The sequence below is a fragment of the Carettochelys insculpta genome, chromosome 6 (genome assembly GCF_033958435.1).
Source record: "Carettochelys insculpta isolate YL-2023 chromosome 6, ASM3395843v1, whole genome shotgun sequence".
Taxonomy (NCBI): domain Eukaryota; kingdom Metazoa; phylum Chordata; order Testudines; family Carettochelyidae; genus Carettochelys; species Carettochelys insculpta.
In genome coordinates, this window is record NC_134142.1 from 15,697,721 (window position 1) to 15,720,172 (window position 22,452).

Below are 22,452 nucleotides of genomic sequence, written 5' to 3' on the forward strand. Positions count from 1 at the left end.
GGGCTACATCTACACGTGCAGCCAACATCGAAATAGCTTATTTCGATGTTGCGACATCAAAATAGTCTATTTCGATGAATAACGTCTACACGTCCTCCAGGGCCGGCAACGTCGATGTTCAACTTCGACGTTGCTCAGCCCAACATCGAAATAGGCGCAGCGAGGGAACGTCTACACGTCAAAGTAGCACACATCGAAATAAGGGTGCCAGGCACAGCTGCAGACAGGGTCACAGGGCGGACTCAACAGCCAGCCGCTCCCTTAAAGGGCCCCTCCCAGACACAGTTGCACTAAACAACACAAGATACACAGAGCTGACAACTGGTTGCAGACCCTGTGCCTGCAGCATAGATCCCCAGCTGCCGCAGAAGCAGCCAGAAGCCCTGGGCTAAGGGCTGCTGCCCACGGTGACCATAGAGCCCCGCAGGGGCTGGACAGACAGCATCTCTCAACCCCCCAGCTGATGGCCGCCATGGAGGACCCAGCACTTTCGACGTTGCGGGACGCGGATCATCTACACGGTCCCTACTTCGACGTTGAACGTCGAAGTAGGGCGCTATTCCTTTCTCCTCATGAGGTTAGCGACTTCGACGTCTCACTGCCTAACGTCGAAGTTAACTTCGAAATAGCGCCCAACGCGTGTAGACGCGACGGGCGCTATTTCAAAGTTGGTGCTGCTACTTCGAAGTAGCGTGCACGTGTAGACGCAGCTCTGTACATTAAGAATCTAGGTGTATTCTTACCATTTTGCTAATTACAGACGTATAAGAAGGAACCAAAACCACAGTCTACCAGTATATGATAGTCTGAGGCCCTGTTTTTAAGCTAAGACTTTTAGCTAAGTAGGAGAGGCACACATAGCATAGGAAAGATATAGTCATGTCATGCCACATTCCAAACCAGACACATTGATCTAAGGCAATTTGGGGCTGTTAGAAAGGCAATCCAACCTATTATTGCAGTGGTGAAATTCTCACTTCTTTATTGTTTTGTTTCACCTATACTGCCTCTGTCTGGTTCTTTGATTGCTCCTGTCTGTTGTATAATTAATATTGCTGGGTGTAAACCAATTAAAGTGATGGGAAATAATTAGTGAGATAAACATGTTAAAATATGGTAGGACTGGTTAGTTAAATTTGAATAGAATGATTGGTTAACATACACGTGAAAATATTACTATATACACTGGGGGCAAACAGGAAATAGGTGGGAAAAACAAGGGAAAAAATGGAAAGGACATTGCATTCATGCTTGCTGGATGCTAGCCCCAATAAATACTGAATTGTTTGAATCTCCAGACTTCGGGTACTGCTGTTCTCTGTTCACATGAGAAGGACCAGGGAAGTGGGAAGATGACAGGATAAGACCTCTAACACAAACATATAGCCCCAGACAGTGCCTGTGTCAAAGAGTTTACAATCTAAATAGATGACTCACTCAAAGGACTGAAGAAGAAAGAGGTACAAATGTGAAGTGCCTGCCCAGGACCAAAAGTGAGAGAGAGGTCTGGGAATAAAGCCTAGAGCTCCTTATTCCCAGAAAAGTGTCCTCTCCAATAAAATAGGCCACCTCCTTTTGTGCCTTGCTGAGTTACTCTAGATTTACACCAGCTACATGAATCGCTATTTACCCCTGTGCATCTTCCATGTATGGATGAAAATAGCACTGTTTAGCAACTTGTGGATCATTGTTTTAGCAGTTCACAAAGAAAGTCTGTTTCTATAATATCCAAGACAATAAACAAAGAGAAAATCTAAGTCACTCTGGCATTTGATTGTAATAACATTAAAACAATTAAAAAGTCATACTGCTGCACAACTTTGTGTGTCATATACGCAAAAATAACATGCCTTGATCCAATGTTAGAACATAAGTACGTGTATCTTATAAACAAAGAACAGAATAAATATTTGTCAGTGAGACAAATACTACAGCACTATGTTTATGCCCTTTGATTTTATAGTCCCATTGTGATATATTTAAGCAAACATCCCATTTGTTGTTTCCTCATTGGGCTGGCAGCGGATTGCAAGGTGACAATGCATAACTTCTTCATGTTCAAGTACAGTAAACCCTCGAGTTATGCAGGGGTTGCATTTCTGCAACCCCTGCGTAACTCGAATTTTCATGCAAGTCGAGGGGAGACAGGAACCAGGCAGCAGCCTGGCTCCCAGCTCCACTCTGCTTGCAGAGAGGGAAAACTGAGCAGGGCACCAGCCTTAGTCAGTTTCCTGGTTCCAGCCGGTGGAGGGGAGCTGGGAAACGGGCAGCGTGCCTTCCAGCTCCCCTCCACTGGTGGGAGCCCAGAAACTAACCAGGGCTGCTGCCCTGCTCAGTTTTCCCTCTCTGCAAGCAGAGTGGAGCTGGGAGTGGTTTCCTGTCAGGGGCGGCGGCCACAAGTCAGGCTGCAGTCCATGACAGAAGCAGGGAACCCCATCGGGGCGGTGGTTGCGTTAACCTGAAACATGTGCCACTTGATTGTGTGCATCTCTACTGTATTACTCAACAATCCTCAAGTAGGAGGACTGCTATTAAAGCAGTTCTAAAAACTTAAATAGATTGCAGGGTTTCTTCACCGATGTGTCTGTGTACCAAAAACTGACTGACTTCTGTCAGCCTTGCAAGTGGCACTTGCAGAAAAAAATACCATCAACCTAACTAATTAGTCTGTATCAGATCTGTTTGACTACACATTCAATCCCATGTGTTCGCGGGGGTGTTCACAAATCACAAGAGTTTCCATTTCTGCATAAAGCTTGATCCTTTCAAAGCCCTTTAAGAAAAAAATATCTTTTACAATATTGCAAATATTTACAACTGTTTTACTGGTTGTCTTGTTTACAGGAAGCATTTTAATAAAAGGCTTGAAGTCATTCATATATATGAATAACTTTTTTGGATTTTCCTACTTCCTTGGGTGGCAAGCTAGGGGTGGGTATTTCACAAGTCAGTCGAGTTGGTAGGTTCCCAGTTTTTCACATTAAAGCCCCCAGAGTTCAGCAAGGACTTCAGCATATGCTTTAAGACCATGTGTCTCGCTTTGGCTACCCCTCAATGCAAGGATGACGTCTGCTAAGGGTGTTCACTGGTGAGTTTTTAAGAGGTGGAGGAGCTGCTCTTGTCCTGCAGAATTTCCACAGAAGAGACAGGTGTAAACTTGGAGGAGGCGTAGCTGTTGGCTGGGGCCTTGTGCCCTTCCTTTCTTCCTCTGTTGCTCCTCTGACTCAGGAGAGCATCTCTGTTCTCCTGAAAACGAGCGGTGGCTTGATGTTCAATATAGCACATCTGACTTCAATTCCACGCCAAGTCCTCCCAGTCTACTGAGTTGCTGTCGCCCTTTAAGGTGTATTTTCAGTATGTATTTCAAATGCTTCCAGTGCGCTCCGCGAGCCATTCTTCCCTGACTTAACTGAGAGAAGAATACTTGCTTTGGGAGTGAGCATCAGGCATATGAACACGGTAGCTAGGCCAGCAGAGTTGATATTTCATGACCTCCACTTCTATGCTGCTGATGCTGGCTGCAGAGGGAATGCTGACGTCAGGGTCAGTCTTCGCAACTGTTCCTGAGACTTCTCCTGAGGCAGCACTATTGGAACCACTCTGGCCATTTCGGATGTCATCTGTAGGTTTCCAAGGTCTCATATCCATAGAGAAGGGAAGGGATGACATCTCCCTTATAAACCAATAATCTGGTGCCTGTTTGTGGATCCCTACCATTGAAGGCTCATTTGAGTAGTCTTCCAAAAGATCTGCCAGCACAATGGATAATGGATTCAATTTCCGTGTCAATGCTGGTTGAGAGATGGCTACCAAGGTATGGAAAATGATCCACATTTTCAAGGAGTTCTCTGCTAATGGTGATTTGTGGAGAGCAAAGAAAAGTTTGTGCAGGTGAGGGCTGGTTGAGAACTTTGATTTCCCCAGTGTTGAAAGACCCAGACTGCAATTACTTCTGCAGAAAGATTTAAGGTGTTTTGCAGGTTGGCCTCTGTGTGCAAGAATAACACAGTCACATGATCTTAGATTTTCTTTGGAGATGTCCGAACTTGAAGAGATGACCATCCCTATGATATTCAATCCCAATTCCGTCAGAAAAGTGCTTGTGAATGAGAATCAGCATCACAGGAAGTTAAAGGGAGAAGAGCATTGGAGCAAGGACACCGTGCTCAATATCACTGCGAATAATTCAGTCTCTGAGCTATTGCACAAAATGGTGTCCTCTGAGGATGGAAATAAATATCTGTGGACAGCCAATATATGTAGCACCTTCCACAGGGCATCACAACTGACACAGTCAAAAGCCCTTGAGTAGGCTGATGAATGCCAACAGTTCCTACTATTCACTTCTCAATCTGTCTTGACACACACGTAATGTTAGTTGTGACTTGAGATGGTCTGAAGCCACACTGATTCAAGGAAGAGTTCTTTGGCAATGAAAGGAGGAGGTTTAGTAGAATCCAGGCATGAATCTTCCCTGTGATGGAAAGGAGGACAATGCCGCCATAGTTCCTGCCCAAAATATCTGTCCCCTTTTTTAAATATTATAACCATGTTGGCATTCTTAAAGTCAGGCAGAATTTCTTTGCAGGTACAGATTTTGTCAAGGAGTTGGCATAGTTTGTGCTCATGCATTGTTCCACTAGCTTTAAAAACCTCAACTGCAATGCCACTTGGGCCTCATGCCTGGTGAGTCTTTGTCTGATTTATGGCATGCTGGAGATGGGAGAATCAGCAAGGTGTTCCACCGCCAAGCACTGTAGAACAAACTTAATTGTATCTTCAGAGACTGTGGATTGGCAGTTTAAAAGGCTCTCACAAAGTGTTCCTTCCTTCCCTGCTCTTTCTGGGTATTCACTGGGCTGAGGGTCAATAAGGACGCAGACTTTCCAGGTAGAGAAATTCACAGATCATGACTAGGCTCTCTGCCATCAATTGGATTAGTCTAGTGTTTAAAGTTAAGCATATGCTTAAATGTTTTGCCAAATTATGACCTAAAGCAGTTGGTGAAATGCACAATTCAGCCAATAGGGCATTTTAAGCTCTTCTAGTTGTATTAGGATTTGAAATCTCAAAAATCTGAAAAAGTGGGTCTAACCCACAAAAGCTAATAAATAAATCTGTTAATCTTTAAGATGCTATGGGACTGTTTGTTTTTTTTGTGAAGCTACAGACTAACACCGCTACCCCTCTGAGAGCATTAGGATCTAATGTGAATCTTCAAAAATCTGTTCTCTATGAAACTTGGCATTGGCAAAAATATACTGTGGTGCCAAGATGTTACATGTTTCCTAAAATTGTAATCCAGATAGCCTTTTAGCACCGTATAAATGATGCATCTCTGTCATGATCCCAGATAAACATTAAAGAGGTTCTATCAGGATGAAAAGAATTTATCTGTTTTGAAACCCAGTCTAATGCAACACAAAATCACCACTAATTCTGCATTCTAAAATCCAATCTAATGCTAAACACAGCTGCTCATCTTCCAAGAGAAGACAGCTGAGGAATCCTGATGTGCCGCTGCTGTCTGTGGAGACAATGAAGACAGCATGCTTGCCCTTACTTTAGAGCTCTGGCGGACAACCTAGTGTCCGTGAGCACCACCTGTGACCTGCAGACTCCCTGGCTGTCTCCTTCCCCCAATGCACCTCTTGCGCACTGGGGTGCAGGAGCCCTGTACTTCCTATCTCTTCTGCTGTCTCCCAGCACTGGCGGAGGAGCTGCAAATCACCTCATTCGCACCACATCCCTGCTTCTCCCACTCTGTCCCAGAGCTGGGATGCCCCAAACACAGGAGGGGGAGATGCAAATAAGCGCATGATAAGTTGGCGGGTGGGACAAACAGGGTGCTGCAGGTGGAATCCCAGTGGGCCCTGGCTGCTGCAGCCCCCTGAGGTGAAGGAGGGTCACTCATGCTGCCCATTCACCCTTCAGGGTTGCCCACCCCTGCTTTAGAGAGTCATAAGGCATGAGGCACCAAGCAGCATCAGCCACACAAGACAACACAAAGTCCTGCCGTTTGCTGCAGGCCATCTTCATTTCACTTTTAATCAAGATCAGTGTGCTGCAGCATATGTTCCAGGTAGCTCCAGGGCTTGACACCTCCCCCCATTCACACACACCACCTGGTGGACCACGGTCCAACAAGGAGGCAGAGTGTGGGATGGAAGCCGGGCCAGGTTTTTGCCTGAGGGCACCGTGCCTGGCAGAGTGTGCAGAAGAGAGAAATAGTTCCCTAATCACTAGCTTCCCTGCTGTATATTTCTTCCTCATTTTCTTTTGGTCTTTTGATTGTGTGGCCTTTCTTGCATGACCTATCTTCACCCACATTTCATTATTTAGGACTCAGACCCCTTAGCACTTTCAATAAATTCATACACAACACAGATGCCGGCAACCAAAGCTGTTTCTGTTCTTCTCTTCTTCATTTTCAGCTATTTTTCTTTAAGTGAGTGCTAATATGGAAAGTTGACTTAATATAACGCTGCATTTCCTTTGGCAAAGGTGGACTGTGAATTGAGAGAGAAAATGTCTCTCTTAATGAGTGTCAGAATAATAACTAGAGGGAAGCTGAAATAACAGCATTGTCATTGCTATCTATGCTTCAGTAAAAAGAGAATGGCTAGTAGGCAAGTGGCTAAGGTACTGGTAGCCTGTAAATCATGAGATCTCAGATCAAGTCCCATCCCTGCCACTGACACACTATGTGGCCATGGGAATGTCACTTTACTCTTTTTAACAACAAAATTTGACATGAAAAAAAAATCCACTAGAAGTGCTTATTTGGGTTACATTTCAATTTTAAAATATAATTCAAAACTATAATTTTTGTTCCTGATTGTTTTTACTTTTCTTTCTTTGTTCACTTGTTCAAAAGTGAGAGAAAATATACACACTCACTAGTGGGCAACTAAATATTCATTATTTCTTCTGTTAAATAAGTAATACGCGTACTAGTTCCTAAAATACCAAAGTATTAGTGAGTTACATTCACGTCAGCTAACAGTGGATGCCCTGTTCCCAACTTGCTCTCTGCAAAAACCACTGCATGAAGGAGGAGGAGGAAGACAGACACACTGGTTCTTTGCCCAATGGGGATTTCCCAAAGCTGTAGGTATGTGGAGGGCTGGGACTGGATTCCATCAGATCCAATGCATTTGGACTGAAGACAGGAGAAAATTATGCAAAACACTGAGGAAATCTGATAGGGGTTGTGGTGAGGCCATTAAATACAACAGAAATCTACACATTTCAGAATGTGTAGCACCTTCCATCCAAACAACCTACAACTTTTTATAAACATTAAGCATGTTGTGTTACTGCACAACAACAATGACGTTGACTTGCAATGCTTCTCCACTACGCTGGTCTCTCCCGCTGGTCTGCAACTTATTTCCTACTGTCAAACTCATTCATCATTTTCAGATGTTTACGCCTCTCCACGCATATAATGGAGTTATTTTCTCTTTCGTTATAACATTTAATCAGGACAAAATCTGGGCAGGGAAATATCTTGATTTAAATGAAAGGTCAGCATTTCTTTAGGGCAAGTGCTCTCCAATTTTTCATATGATTTTCTTCTTAAATTCTGCTCTCAGAGGCTATGTCTATACTAGAGCTTCAAGATTCCCAAGGTGTTCTGTCAACAGTAAATCAACAGAATACAGCAGATTTGTCAACAGTCTTATCCCGCTCCCCATAAGACATAGCACCTCTGTCAACGGAGACCTGTCAGAGGAAAACCAATGTGGACATTCCGAGGGGTCCTCTGTCAACCGATGGGGCTTCTGGGACACTGAGCAGCCCTGTCTGCTGTGCTTCAGGTTGGCTGTTTGGTCTAAAGAGCTTCTGGGCCGAGAGAGCAATCTGCTCGGCAATTTGGCTGTAATCTGTCAACAGAAGTTTTGCCGGAAGATACCCTCCAACAAAAACTTGTCAACGAATCACTGTAATCTAGACACAGCCTGAGACCCCACTTCTCCTCCCAAACCCAGTTCCATACAAATGTTGCAGAAAAGAACACAAGAACAGCCCTTACTAGATCTGACCAATGATCCATCCTGTTTTCCAACCGTGGCCAGTGCTAGGCACTGCAGATGGAATGAACAGACAAGGGTACCATCAAGCAGTGTTCCCTGTAAGCTGTGTACTTGTGCCATCACTCACGAGAGATTCCATTTCTGCCAAGATGATTAGAGCGCTCGCAGCTAGGTTTTCTGTTTCTTCTGATGGTGTACCTTTGCACATGCCTGCATGCACTTACCATTATTTATTCTGAATGTGGATGGAAAGAATAGAGGGAACATTGCCATCACACTATCCATCCTGCATCATCCATTCCCAGCTTCTAGCGAACAGAGACTATGGCCACTTCCGCTCATAGTTTTTTAAAGGAGACAAGATGAGAAATGAAATGCATAGCTAGCATGCATACAAAGTGGAAACCTGCCGGTAATGTACATTCTACTGTAAGGTCCCAAAGCTGCAATAAGCCCTGTTTGGACATATCTCTGCACTCACGCAGGGCTCTACTTATTTTGATGGGGCTCAGCAGAGGGTCCACCCACACAGAACTCCCTGCAGGATCAAGGCTTTAATCATTCAACTTACTGTTTGACTTAACGAAGTAATCTGCAACTCATAAATTAAAGCTCCTCGGCTAAATGGTTCAATAAGGTACCACAGGATTTGTTTAGCCAGCTAACATAACATAGTTGGTCTTTTGTGGTCTAGATGGGTAATTAAAACTCTTGCTTACTGAGAAATAGAGATGTTCTTCTGGGTATACCAGGAAAATGTGAGCAACACCCCCACATAATTAACAGATGGATACTTCATGAGTTCAGCTGCATAACCTGCAAATAGGCAGAAATGCTGCCTAGAGATTCCCCCCGACACATTTGGGCTCTTAAAAAAATCTGTGACTAAGTAATTTGCAATCATTTTAGATAACACAGTACAGTAACAGATAAATACCATTTCTTCACACTTTCCTCTTAATCTCTGCCCGTTCCCTAAAGACCACAAATCCATTGAAATGAATCAACCCAACAATACCAGAACCAAAGCATGTATAAACCTGCTCTCAATGTATATAACGTCACAAGAATTCCATTAACACGCTCCAAAGAAGCTGTTTTACAGTATACAGCTGTTTGTATAAAAGCTACATATATTTTTGCCACTAACTGCCTGAATATTTGTCAGCCTGCAATATTTAAGAATACTAGCAAAACTAAAGAGAATACATCCAAAGTTCTTCTGTCAAGAAAATCCACTGTATCTTCTCCCATCCTTACCGACTGGACACTCCAAAAGCACGCTGCATAAGACAATTCTTTTATTTCAATTCTTCCAACTTCTAGAAGTAATTCTGCTGCTGTTTGGTTTAGGCTACTCATTCTTTTACAGTATGACTCTTCCCTCAACACCTAGAAAATTCCATATAAAATACCAGCACATGTTTAGAGAATGTTAAACCTGCAAAGCTCAGAACTGCCCCGAAATCATTCTTCGGTCTGAAAATGTTTTAAGCTGCAATTGCTACAGGTCACAGATAAGAGCACTGTAATTGCAAGACACCACAGGAAAAAAAAAACAGCTTTGTTTTTTCAGCTTGTGTATATGGTGAATTTGAATGCACTTGACATACAATCCAATGATCTGCCACCTCTTTCTTACCAGAAATTCCCGGAGAATCTAGATGGCATCCCACTTGGGCCCAACTCCCAATTAGCAACGCTGGACTGGCAGCAAATGTTGCAAAGAGGTCAAACCCTCTCAAGTTGAAAATCTCTTGTACAGTCACTTTGATTATTAAATTAAAATATAAACTATGGTAAATTATTTCCTATCCGACATTCTATTATCCAGTTCTCTCCAATAACTGGGATTTTCACGATAAATAAATTTTAGCTACGTTTTCCATAAGCACAGTACAATGAAAGTAAATGTAAATAAATTCAGCAAATGCAGTGTAAGTGTACAGTGTACAACGCTACTGTTATTGGCAAATAAAGTACTCTACATAGATTTTTGTTTGTTTCTTACAATCTGATCTTGTTTTTCTTTAGTGTTATGCATTGCTAGGTATACCTCTCTATTATCCAGAATATTTGAATATCCAGCAACCTCCCCGTCCCAGGGCCACCAGATATGAAAGAGTTTACGGTATAATTTTCCAAGAAGAGTCAGCCAGTTACTCCTGCTGTTTCTATGGGTCTTTCACCAGAGCAAGAGGGGAGTGAACAATGTTTATAAACAAATACACCTGTGAAACCACAATGCTGGAAGGAGATTTAGTAGCATGCGTAACACCAGGAACTACATTTAGGTTTTGGGAACAACATGAAGTCCTGTGGCACCTTATAGCCTAACAGATATTTTGGAGCATACGTTTTTGTGGGCAAAGACCCACTTCATCAGATGCATGGGGGGTGGGGTTTCAGAGGGGAATTTAAAGAGTAGGGTCCCACTAAGAGGGAGGGCCAGAGCTGACAAGGTCTATTCAGCAAGGTGGAAATGGCCAAGTATCAACAGTACTTCTCAAAAGAGGAAAAAACAAGTCAGATCAGACAGGGGGATGTGAGCCTTTGTCAGAGTCTAATGGGGAGATATTAGCACGCAGAGCAGAGAAACTGCCTTGGTAAGCTGCGAGCCACTCCCAGTCTCTGTTTAATCCATTGTTAATGGAGTCAAATTTGCAAATAAATTGCAACTCAGAGATTTCTCTCTCCATTTGATTTTTGAAATTTTTTTGTTTCAGGACTGTCACCCTTAAATCTGCCACTGAACGTCCAGGGAGGTTGAAGTGTTCCCCCACAGGCTTCTGTACGTTGCCGGTCCTGATACCTGATTTATGTCCATTTATTCTTTTACAGAGAGACTGTCCAGTTTGGCCAAGGTAAATTACAGTGGGGCATTGCTGGCACATGACGGCATATATGATATTAGTAGATGTGCAGGTAAAAGAGCCCCTGATGGTATAGTTGCTGTTAGGTCCATTTTTTTTTTAAACTAAGACTCAAGCTGATGAAAGGTAAAATTTTCAAAAAAGTATCCAAGTGACTTAAGATGCTAAATCTCATTTTCAAAAGTGATTTAGGGACACACAACACTACATTTTACTGAATGTCTGTGGTACATATATTCCTAAGTAACTTAGCCTCTGGTGAAAGTAAGCAGCAATCCCTCCCCAACCGCAGATCCCTCAGATGAGAGATTTGAGTGCACTCGAGTCTTGTTCTATATACCTATTCCGCAAACACAAGGCCACCATGAGCTACCACAACCCAAACATTTGCGTGGTTACCCGCTGCTGCCATATTGTCTCACAGACTCTCAGAGTGTTGATGTGCCCGGATGCGAGAAGCCACTTCCCTCTTCCTTCTACCTCACTTAGCTGCCACGGCATTCAGTCACAGAAAAATCACACTTTATCTTTGTGCTTCACGCATTACAGTATTTGTGCGATTTTAGGTTTCCCTTTCTGTGAGCAAATCAGGGAGAATTAATTGAATAATGAATTGGCTGCAGTAATGAATGCCCCCGAAGTGTCTGAGCAGTGAAAGGGATTCCAGTATTGCCAAGAGGGCAAGAAGTGTGATGCCTTGGGAAGATAAATGAGAAGTTCTTGAAAAGCTTGCCCAAGGTGAAAGGAATTGTGCTGCTGAGCGTTTCTTTGGTGTTACCAAATCTGCAAGTCATACGCTAAAGAAAACTGAGGATGGTATTAGGGTCAATGTTGTCAGTGGTACACCAACACCTTTAACAGTGTCTTGCAATTAAAGCGGGGGGCAGCTGGGGAGGCTGCTCTGGCCCAGGCTCTGCCCATGGCACACCAGGGACTGTGCCCCCACCCACACTGTGGACTAAGGCTGCTCTGGCCCAACTAGAATTTTCCTACCCACAGCACACTGGGGACCCAGGCTGCTCAATCCGGGCTGGAGCAGCCCCTGTGAATAGCAGGTGTGGGGGGCACTCCAGCCTAGCCAAGCTGTCCAGCTACCTCCCTCCCACCAACCAATGTGGACAGCGGCTGCTTTGGCTAGGGCCATGGGCCTGGAGCAAGCCCCTGCCCACAGTCAATGGGGGTGCTCCTTGCGACCTGTATGCATTAACCATAAATGGTAAGCCTCATCCACTTAGGTAAACTACTGACATCCCTAGTCTAGCCTGCTCTAATTGCAGCATTCAGCCCTCTAAATGTGGCTAACCATCATGAACTTGTGTCCCTACATTGCAAGACAACCAAATTCCTTCTCCAGGGAGAGGGCTTTGCCCTTTCTCTGACCTAGGCTCTTCTCTCTTGCACTCTCTTTACCAGGTCCTCTCTAGCTGCAGTGCTTCAGGTGAATGACCCCACTTTTACACTTGCAATGGCTGCGGGCAGGACATGCTCGGTGGTGGGGCTGCAATTACCCAACCGACTTGACAGGGTTCACCAAGCCGGCACCTGCCGAAGCCAGCTAGAATGGACAGCCAAAGCAGCTTTTCTGGAAAACCCACTTTCACCTGGTCCTGCCAAGAAGTCAGAAGAGAAAGAGGTGGAAGGGAGCCTTTCCTGAAGAGGAATCAGACCTGTCTCATTGCATGAAATACCCATTACCACAGTGCTGGAGGCATATAAACAGCAGTGAAACCTAAGAGAGCCCTATCACCTATGCTCCCGTCATGTCATTAGAAGACACGCGCCCAAGGATCACCCAAACAGAATGCGTACTGTTCTGCTCCACCTTCACGAAAAGGACACCAACCCCACTCCCCAGCTGTGTGTGCCTGCAACAGGTGGGGCCTGCAGCAGAAGGGCTGGGCCTGGGGCAGTCAACCCGTAGCATCACTCCGACCATGGCACTGGTCCCACCCCGACAGCTGCAGAGCAGCAGCTCAGTGCTGCCACAGCACTCCACCAGAGCAAAGTAGCCATGGCAGTGGCTGAGCTCTTGACCCCTTTGAAATGCTGGTCCCTGTACAACTGCTCCTTCCTGCTGCCACCACCATCCTTCCGTCAGCGGGCCTGGGTCTAACCACCATAAACACAGTTTTAAAATGTAATTTGAAGACTTGGGAGCACGGAGTCCACAAGCGCAGGTCCCAGGGACCCACATATACAATGAAATTTAGATAGACCTGAAAGGACCAGGGACAGTTAAGCGTGAGGCCTCCCCTGGCTCTGGAGAGGTCAAAGCCTCCTATCACCCCAGGAAGAGAAGACCAGAGAGGACAGGAAGGAATCATCTCCTTCACGCACCTCCCATTCCTGGTGGGAAAAGCAGAAGGAAGAACCTTCTGTCCCATCTGTGGGTTAGTTCCATGAACAGGAGAGCCCTTAGAGTGCTTTGTCTTATTTATAGTTAGACATACACTCCAGTATATTCCTGCGACCATAACCTCCTCACACATGCGCTTGCAAGCCTGCTATTTGTTGCTGTGAAAAGTACGAGTTAATCTTCATTGCCGGTAATGATTTTTGCTGCTCTATTACATGTATTTTCATAGGGATTAAAACTAAATCCTATAGACCCTTAGGACTGCTTACTTGGAGATCTGCCAGACAAGCTTCCACCTCCAATTAATCTATCACACACTGTTTAACTGGTGCTCAGGTTTTGCCGTTGCTTTACACATATGCTAGAGAGCCAAATAGCTGGCTAACGTCAGCTGAAAACAAACCAACTAATGTCCCCTGAACCATGAAAGAATACATTGGAGAGAAGAATTATTTGCTGGCTTTTGGCAATAAAAAACTCGCCCTAGCCTGGGAAACATCATCACATTCCCAAACAAGGGATCTGAACCTGAGAAAAAGCAAACCTAATGTGTAGGAAGTAAAGCTGCAGCCCGACTCACGTCTCACTAGAAAGGGCTCTTTTACAAGGGAAAGTGTATCAGATGAGAACATCTGACCCACTTTCAGCAATAAATGTCTCTCAAGCTTGTAAAACTAAAACAGGGGCAGGTTACCAAAATGAAAGCCTCCCACAAACAATCACAAGGCTGAATCGTAACTATAATAAACGATTATGTTTTCACTGCTTCCAATCCACAGATGCAAGGCATCACACTGTATATGTTTAATGCCAAAAGAATCGTCATCATTTTGACCTTTGAAGGCGGAGAGCAACTCACAGGGTAATACTCTGTAACTGCACTTTGTGGAAATTGCTGCTGTAACTACCAGAAATAAGCAAAGTTGCTGAAGAAGGTGGTTTACAGCCTCATAAATTATGAGCCTTCACAAAACTAGTTTGAATTTGAAAACTTTGCCCCCTGTAATTTAAACCCAGTGATTATTTTAAGGGTGGCAGGATAAAAACCAAAAGAACACAAAACCAAAAACAACAAAAGGGCTATTTTTACTCCAAATAGAAGCCTGTGCTGTGTGTTACAACAGCTACTGGCGCTAGAATGGCCAAACAGAAAGTCAAGGGCTTAAAAACTCTACATTCATTGTCTTGGGTGTCTTCAATAACACGGCTGCAGTCTTCCACTTAGCGAAAGAAATATCACAGCACTGCAATCCTTACAGAGAGAGAAATGCTGAACTTGATGCTGCCTGGTTTAGATGTTCATGGGTATGTGAAATGGAAGGTTGCACTGTGGGCTCTTAATGCCAGTATGTCCACCAGCAGTAAGGTGCAACCCTCCTCGCACCAGAGCAATGCCAGGAGCCCCAGAAGTTGCATCCCAGTAGAGAGGAGTGGTTTGCAGATCTGAGGAGAAGGCAGGGCCTCACAAAGCAAAAATATTCCAAATTCTTTGGGGAAATCCATGGGCTAGGACAGCTCCCTCAGGAGCCATTTGTTTCCTGCCTGCCCACACCCCTTTGTCACTTTCTCTCACTGTTATCCTTTCTCCTCAGAGCATCCCCTGTCAAGCTCTTGCAGTACTGGGCCTGTAATGCAACCCAGGGACTTCAAAATGAAAGTCACCAGATTTGGTAAATTTCATATTCCTGGTCACACACCTCAGTCTCATTCCTCAATATGTTCTGTGATTTGAAACTAACCAAACCCATTCAGTTATTCTATGATATCAACTGCCCATCTAATGCAATGGTGGGAGGGACTCTGTTGGAGGAAACAACAAATGGAGGAACTGGAATATACTGGGGAGAGTGTAAGCTGCCAGAAGATAATGGGAGGCTTGCAGGAAAGGTCCTTCATCCAGGATAAGATACTGTTGCTTCAAGCAAGAGACTTGACAGACATATCCATTCTCTCCAATCTGTGCCACAGAGGGAAAGGAATGAAGCAATCCAAGCAAAATGAGCTATAATAAATTGACTTCCCAATGCACTTTCTGCCTCCAGAAACAACAAAACCAAAATACACATTTGTATATCACCCTCTCAAGAGTCACAGGTGCCTTACAATAAGAGCAGCAGTTTACAACAATGTTCAGACACAGCAAACAAATTTATTAACTTTGCATTAAGCACCAAGAGTGTCTGACTAAGTCAACGAGAAATCCAAGGTGCACTCTATGGGCATAGAGTTGTTAAAATCCCTCCCTCCTGAAAGACAAAAGGTGATCTTGTCTTTGAAAGATTAAGCAACTTGCCAAGCATGACCTCAGTGACCAGCCAGGTGAGCAAAGAACTGTCAAACACACAGCCAACCACATTCACTTGGCTTTTCCATAAGACAATTTGTGCTGTCAGCTGCCCAGCCTTTTTGTTTTGTTAGTTTTTAAATGCATGCCATTCTCTAATGCTGGCCATTCATGGAATCTCTTCAGATACACTTTCCTGATCCAGATAATTTCACCAATGACAACAGCAAAGTTCTGGCTTGCACAGCAAGTCACTGCTTGTTGATAATACAACAAAGAATTTCTTTCGTAGGTGGAGATTGCAAGTGTAGGCAATAGGGATTGTGATGAATTACTTTCTCTATTTCCAGTTCTAAGCTTAAGACATTTATTTGGCAGTTAGAAAAATGTTGCCAATACCAACTATGGGTATTAGCAAACACTTACAGGATTAGCAGTGGAGTTTAGAGTCTCCCAAAGGAAAAAGTTCCATTCTCCTTAGCACAGCTTCTCCTCACGGTTTTTTTCCGCCCCCCTTGTATAGTCCCTTTTTGGTTTTCACACAGTCAGACTGACAAGGATGTGCACACTCAAATACACATGCAGATTCCATGAGGCCTAACTACCATACACAAATACTGTGACTGCAAAGCTTAAGCTTGGTATTTGCAAGCAGGTGTGGCTAGTTAGCCGTCTAACTAGCCATGTAAGCAATCAAGTGACCCAACTATTTTATTTAGATTTAAGTGTACAATGCACTTACAATTAGGATACCTGAATGCACAGATTAAGTCCACACAATTGGGCATGCACATTTATTCAGGCCTATCTTTGACTATCAGATTCTCAAGCATTGCTACAAATTGTCAAGAGATACAAACGTCCACTGATTTAATTTTCAAAACTACGTGCTGTTCCTGTGTCTCCCTTCTGTGGGTAAAACCCTGCCCCACCTTCCTCATGTGACTCGGTACCCCAATGCCAATGGGATAACATCCTTTGAAAATCAAATGGCATGCGTCTGACACAGTGGGTCTTTGTCCACGAAAGCTTATGCTGCAAAAACTCAGTTTGTCTATAAAAGTGATGTCCAAAAAAAAAATCCACCATCACCACATGCCCTCCCCCTGAGTCAGGCACCGCCCCCCAGACCCCGCAGCCAGGTTCCCTACCCCCACCCCCGGTGATTCACTGAAGCCACCACACCAAAGCAACCCAGCCCCAAAGACCCAAGAGCTGTGCGGCACCTGAGCCAGCAACGCAGTGCCTGAGGAGCTGTCGTGCTACTGTGTGGCCCTTGCGCCTGCCGCATGGTGCCTGAGGAGCTGCCACACAAGCCCCTGAGCCACTGTCCTGCCACACCAGCTCCAAGCCACATTCACCTCAATACGTTTCCCATGCAGTGAACAGGGAGCATGTGGCACACTGCAGGTCTAAAAGGCACCACAGGACTTCTCATTGTTTTTGAGGATACAGACGAACATGGCTACCCCTCTGATACTTGTCACACTGCAGAAAGGCAGATCACATTTAGCTCCTCTTGCTTTTCATTCTCTGTACAGGCACATTTTCAGTCTCTGTCCCAATTCACCCTTGTCTCCACAAACCCAGTCACCAATTCCCATGGGTCATTCTGCAGGCACCATTTTGAGTTTCTGGTAAAACAGTAATGCACCCAAGCTGTGTGACACTTTGATAACACTTAGGTTCACTATCGGTAACAGCCTCTGGGATGGCCAAAGTCTTTCGTCAGAATGTCGCATATCTCAGGCAGGTTTCAAGGAATGTAGCAACGGCGTGTCCAGTCTCAGGAAATGCAAAGGTGAGAAGCTACTTTTCCTCCTCTTTTTATTACTACTCCTGCCCTGCCTCAGGCCATTTAATGATGTTAAGTTCTCTGTGCAAGTCACTTCCTCTACACAGCATTAGAGCTTTTCAGAAAAAGCAAGTAAAATAAGATTACTGAACTATTTAACATGCTGCAAAACCATTCTATTATCCCAGTACTCGGAGATGTCTGCACTCAAGCATCACTGTCTAAAAACCTGTAACTAAATTACCATCTGCATAATTTCTATACACAGTAGTTCAAAAATGATTTTGCTTTTGGGAGTTTATTTTTACAGATTGCAAGATTCACTGAAACGCATTCCCTAAAAGACTCATTAAAAGCAAATTGTATCACACCACACTGTAGACATGCTGGCAGATTGCTGATCCGCTGAGCTTAAAAACAAACTGAACAAGCTAAAAATAGTAAATAGGTTGAATGATCTGAGGAGTTTCGAGAAGTTGCTTTTTACAGTTCAGTACTTTGCAAAGACGGACTGGAGGTGTTAGCTGAGTTCATCAGCAAAGAAATTATGCAGATCCTTTTTGGAAAGGTTTTGTTTGCACCCTTTTTACATAATCACTTAGTGTTCGAGCACAGCTTTGACAATGTAAAGAATTAATGGAAATGCCAAGTATTATGATTATTGAACAGTACAATATTTGTCTCTTTTTTCCATGTTATATTAATATTTATTACCTTTTTCAACATTCTCCTGCTATAGTTTGCCAAAATGCTGTATTTTGAAGATGATTTCTCACCGAAAGGGCTGCCCAGTGCTCTTGCTCAGACAGTAAAAAAACAAGAAACAGGCCTTTGTACTGTCATTTTCAAGACATTTTACAGGAGCAGTGAAACAGCAGGAAACAGAGAAAGAGATACAATATAATGTCTTGCAATGATCTCTTCTACCTCCAGCTTCTATGGTGACAAAAAGTTACCGTTCTCAGGAGATAAAAATAGATCTTACAGTAAAGCCAAGCCAACGCAATAAAAGGCACAACCACCTTTTGCAATCCTCATGCTTTTTGAAAAACAGCTAGGACACCTTGAAGAGAGAGGCTATTTGAATGTAATGGGCTAATTTCAGCCTGGCACTGTATGTGAGTGCAAATTTTAACCAAATTCAAATTAATAAACTTAAAATGTTTAAATGCAAAATGATCTTTACAACGGAAAGATATGCCAGCCTCACTGCACAACTGTGAACATAGTTAAAACCTACACTATATCTTGCAATCTAACCATGAGCTGTGACAATAAAGTTCAATTTTTTTGTGGTTTCAGCTTTATTCCCTGGTTATTTATCGGCATGGAAGAAGCTAACATACATTCTGGCTACATCTACACTTATGAAAACCTTTGAAATCGTCATGCTACTGGTCAAATTGAATACTAATGAAGCGCTGAAATGACTATTCAGCACCTCATTAGCATGCTGCCTGCCATGGCACTTCAAAAGTGCCACGTTTCGCTCACCTGCGGCTCGTCTACACACGGTCCTTTTTGAAAGGAAATCAGCTGATAGGAATAAGGGGATTTCAATGTTTGCAGGGTTCTTTCAAAAAGGACCCTTTTACCCAAGCCGCAGGTGAGCAAAACACAGCACTTCAAAACTGCCGTGGCTAGTGGCATGCTAATGAGGCGCTGAATACTCATTTCGGCACCTCATTAGTATTCTTCCATTTGGCCATTTTGAAGTTTTTTGTAAGCATAGACACGGCCTATATGTATCAAAAGTGCGACATCAAGCTGAAAATGCAACTAATTGTTAACCGTATAATGAGCCAGTGCACTTGGTTTAAATTTCTCTCTTTCAATACTGTACTAATGCAAAGATCAACATGCAAAATAAAATAACACGATTCTACTTACAGCCAACCATCATCATGGCCACCGAAAAAATCTTCTCTCCATCCGTGGTTGGAGCTATGTTTCCAAACCCTATTGTCGTAAGGCTTGTCATGGTAAAGTACAGAGAGGATATATACAAGGAATCCTTGCTGGGGCCTCCTTCCCACTGCCCTGAGCCGCTGGTATTGTACCGATAGGGTGCCCCTATACTCAGTGCCAACTGGTAGAGCCAGCTGTCTGTTTTGATTGTATTAGTGACTTCATCTATAACTTCGTAGTCCCCAATGCTGTACCATATACAGGCCAGCCAGTGGGCAACTAGTCCGAACACGCAGACCAACAGCACTAGAACTGCAGCACCATATTCCAGGTAATGGTCCAATTTCCTGGCAACACGACCAAGCCGTAGAAGTCGCACCACTTTTAAGGAACTGAAGAGGCTGCTGATCCCCTAGAAAAAAGTAAGTTCCATTATAGCATCAGAAATAGGACATTGATTAAAACAGGTCATAACACTGCAATTCCCACGTTTGCTCTAAGGAACCCTGCATTCAATATTTTCCTGTAATGTTCTAGACAACAGAATAGTGTAAACTCATGAAAACCTCAGTAGGCTAGGTCAAGTTCAACGCTTACCTAAACAAGCCTATGAGCTAGGTCATATCAGATCTCTTAACAGGTACTGAAATAGCATTAGGGAATTCAAGAACAAATAAGAAACACTGGGTGCATTTAATATAAGTGGCCAAGGGTCCAATCCTTTGCCCTTTTATCATCAATGGGAGGTTTATCGTGGAATTCAGTGGGAATAAGTCTAAATTTAAGTACATGAATGAGGAGTCTTTTCTCAGTTTATTCAAGAACTGCACTCCCTGCAGGACAGTAAATGGGAACATAGAATTGCCATACTGGCTCAATCAATGGATCACCCAGTCCAATATCCTGTAACCAGTGCCAGAGGCTTCAGAGGAAGGAACAAGACAACCTGTAAAAGACAGCCATGGAACACTCTGGACATATGGGAACCATGTACCATACCACCCAGTGACAGACTGATTAGCATCCTAAAACAGGAGGGATTCCATCCCTTATTATTTGGAGTGCCATCCAATGTAGTGCTGATGTCTTCATTATCCATTCAGATAGCTCACTAGTTCTCAGAGTAGAATAGTCACCTACTACCTGACCGCCAATTGCCCTGTTTAGTACATATCCACCAAAAGCCACTAGTCAGAAATGTATGCAAAAGACAATTTAGTTGCTGGTAAACAGATGGCATATTTCCCCACAGTAGTTTTTCTTCTCAAGAAATGAACAAACAAATGGAAGCAGAAATATTAAAACAGTAATGGAAACATTTGAGGAGAAGAAAGTGTGTCTCTCTCTGAACGCAAATATGAGTCACGGTGATTTAAAATAAAACAATAAGGTGACCTGTGGCACCTTAAAGACTATCAAAATTATTTGGCATAAGCTTTCATGGGCTAGAGCTCACTTCATCAGATGCACAAAGAAACAGCCCACAAAAGCTTCCGCCCGAATAAATTTGTTAGTCTTCAGAGTAGTACAGGACTGCTCATTGTTTTAGCTGAAACAGACTAACACTTTAGAAGCATTTTAATGGAAGTTATACATGGAGAATCAAAGAAAAATAAAGCTCCAAATTTATTGTAATCCCATGGTATAAGTAAATTCTGTATTAAATTAATTAGTGATTCAAAATATAAGCCATACAAAGGAAGATTTCTAATATAAAATATTAAGATGCCAAAGACATTAAATTTAAAATAAAATTTAAGACATTCAATGCTATGAGACAAACACTCTAAGTGTCTGTGCCAAGATTAAATCACACTTTTCTACACATCATTATTGAACTAGTCTAGTCAAAACATACTTTAATTATATTACCAAACTGTAAAATACTGGAATTTCTGAAGTTCATAAAAATATCCTCACTCCCCTCATGGGCTCCGTACTGGGGACATCATTTGCCTGGCTCTCTTGTGTGACCAGAGGTGTTTCAACAGCAGCCTGTCTGCCTTTGCTATGGGGCCCCTTAGGAGTGCCATACAGTCTCTCTTGTCAGGGTTACCATTAACACACCCGTGAAGATGGGTCACTAGTCCAAAGTAATTCAAGACAGTCTTCAGCATCCCAAATGCAAAGTCCATCATTGAAAGCCCATAGTTCATATCCATCTCCAAAGCTCCTTCTGACCATGAACCTTTATTCTGCATAGCAGACGCCTAGCCTGCCATCCTCTGTCCATGCATGCAATGTTATGAGTGGGAAAGCAGTATATATATGTCTCGCCTTCTGAGGGCTCCTCCTGATTGGTCAGCAGGAGAGCCCTGCCCCAGCCTGCCTGATCCCAGGACCTTAAATCAGGAGTCTTTTCATGCCAATGCTAACTGCGTGGAACCACCTTTGCCTTTTCCTTCCCCAGTTCCCAAGCCTGTGCTCACACTAACATGCCTGGCATAGGGTCTTTTGACCTCCCACTTACATGTAAAGGACCAACACAGGCCCCAATACTTCTGTCAAGTAGGTATGTACTATTCCCCTTTTACATATGGACAAACAGATATTTAGTCCAAGGAGTTACTGAGTTTCCTATGATTATTATTTGTTATCTGTGCGGCCATAATTCCCAGGAGTCCTACAAAACAAACAAAGAACAAAAGGACAGTCCTTACCTCAGAGAGCTTACAGTCTGGCTTATCATGCTATGCTCATATTCAGTGTTTTCTCTATGCTATAAAGGTTGCCTCGTACCGGTGCAATTAACCACAAAATAACAATTAAGTCCAAGTTTCAGAGAAAGTTTGTGTTGGAAATTATACTGTCTCTCAAAGGTACATAACGATTATCTTTTATTTTGCATATCTAACACAGAACTATTTATCATACCATAAAACAAATGGGAATACTCAATTTTAACAGCGGTTAATATATGCCTTACCGGAAACAGTGTACTACTGTGCAACTTGCTCAAATGGCCTGCTAGTCTCCAAGCCTACTTAATTGGAGCAATTGTTTTAAGGCCACTAAAAAGAGAACTGCAGTCTACTTACACTGCAAAGGCGAGCAGTTTAAAAAGTCTTTTCCACAGAGCACTGTACCAAGCATTCTGCTGAACTGGGGTCTTAACTGTGTACTTAATATTAAGCATATAAATCATCCTATTGAAATCAGTGGGACTACTCACATTTAAATACAATGCTGGATACCTT

At 43.4% G+C, this 22,452-nt stretch overlaps 1 protein-coding gene across 1 annotated transcript in view; it reads right to left on the reverse strand.

Moving 5' to 3' along the window:
• KCNH5 (potassium voltage-gated channel subfamily H member 5) overlaps positions 1-22,452 on the reverse strand; it is a 234,387-nt gene that overhangs the window by 134,610 nt on the left and 77,325 nt on the right. Inside the window, exon 7 of the mRNA XM_074998679.1 lies at positions 19,238-19,667. Coding sequence (XP_074854780.1) covers positions 19,238-19,667 — 430 coding nt within the window. The remainder of the gene's footprint in view (positions 1-19,237; positions 19,668-22,452) is intronic.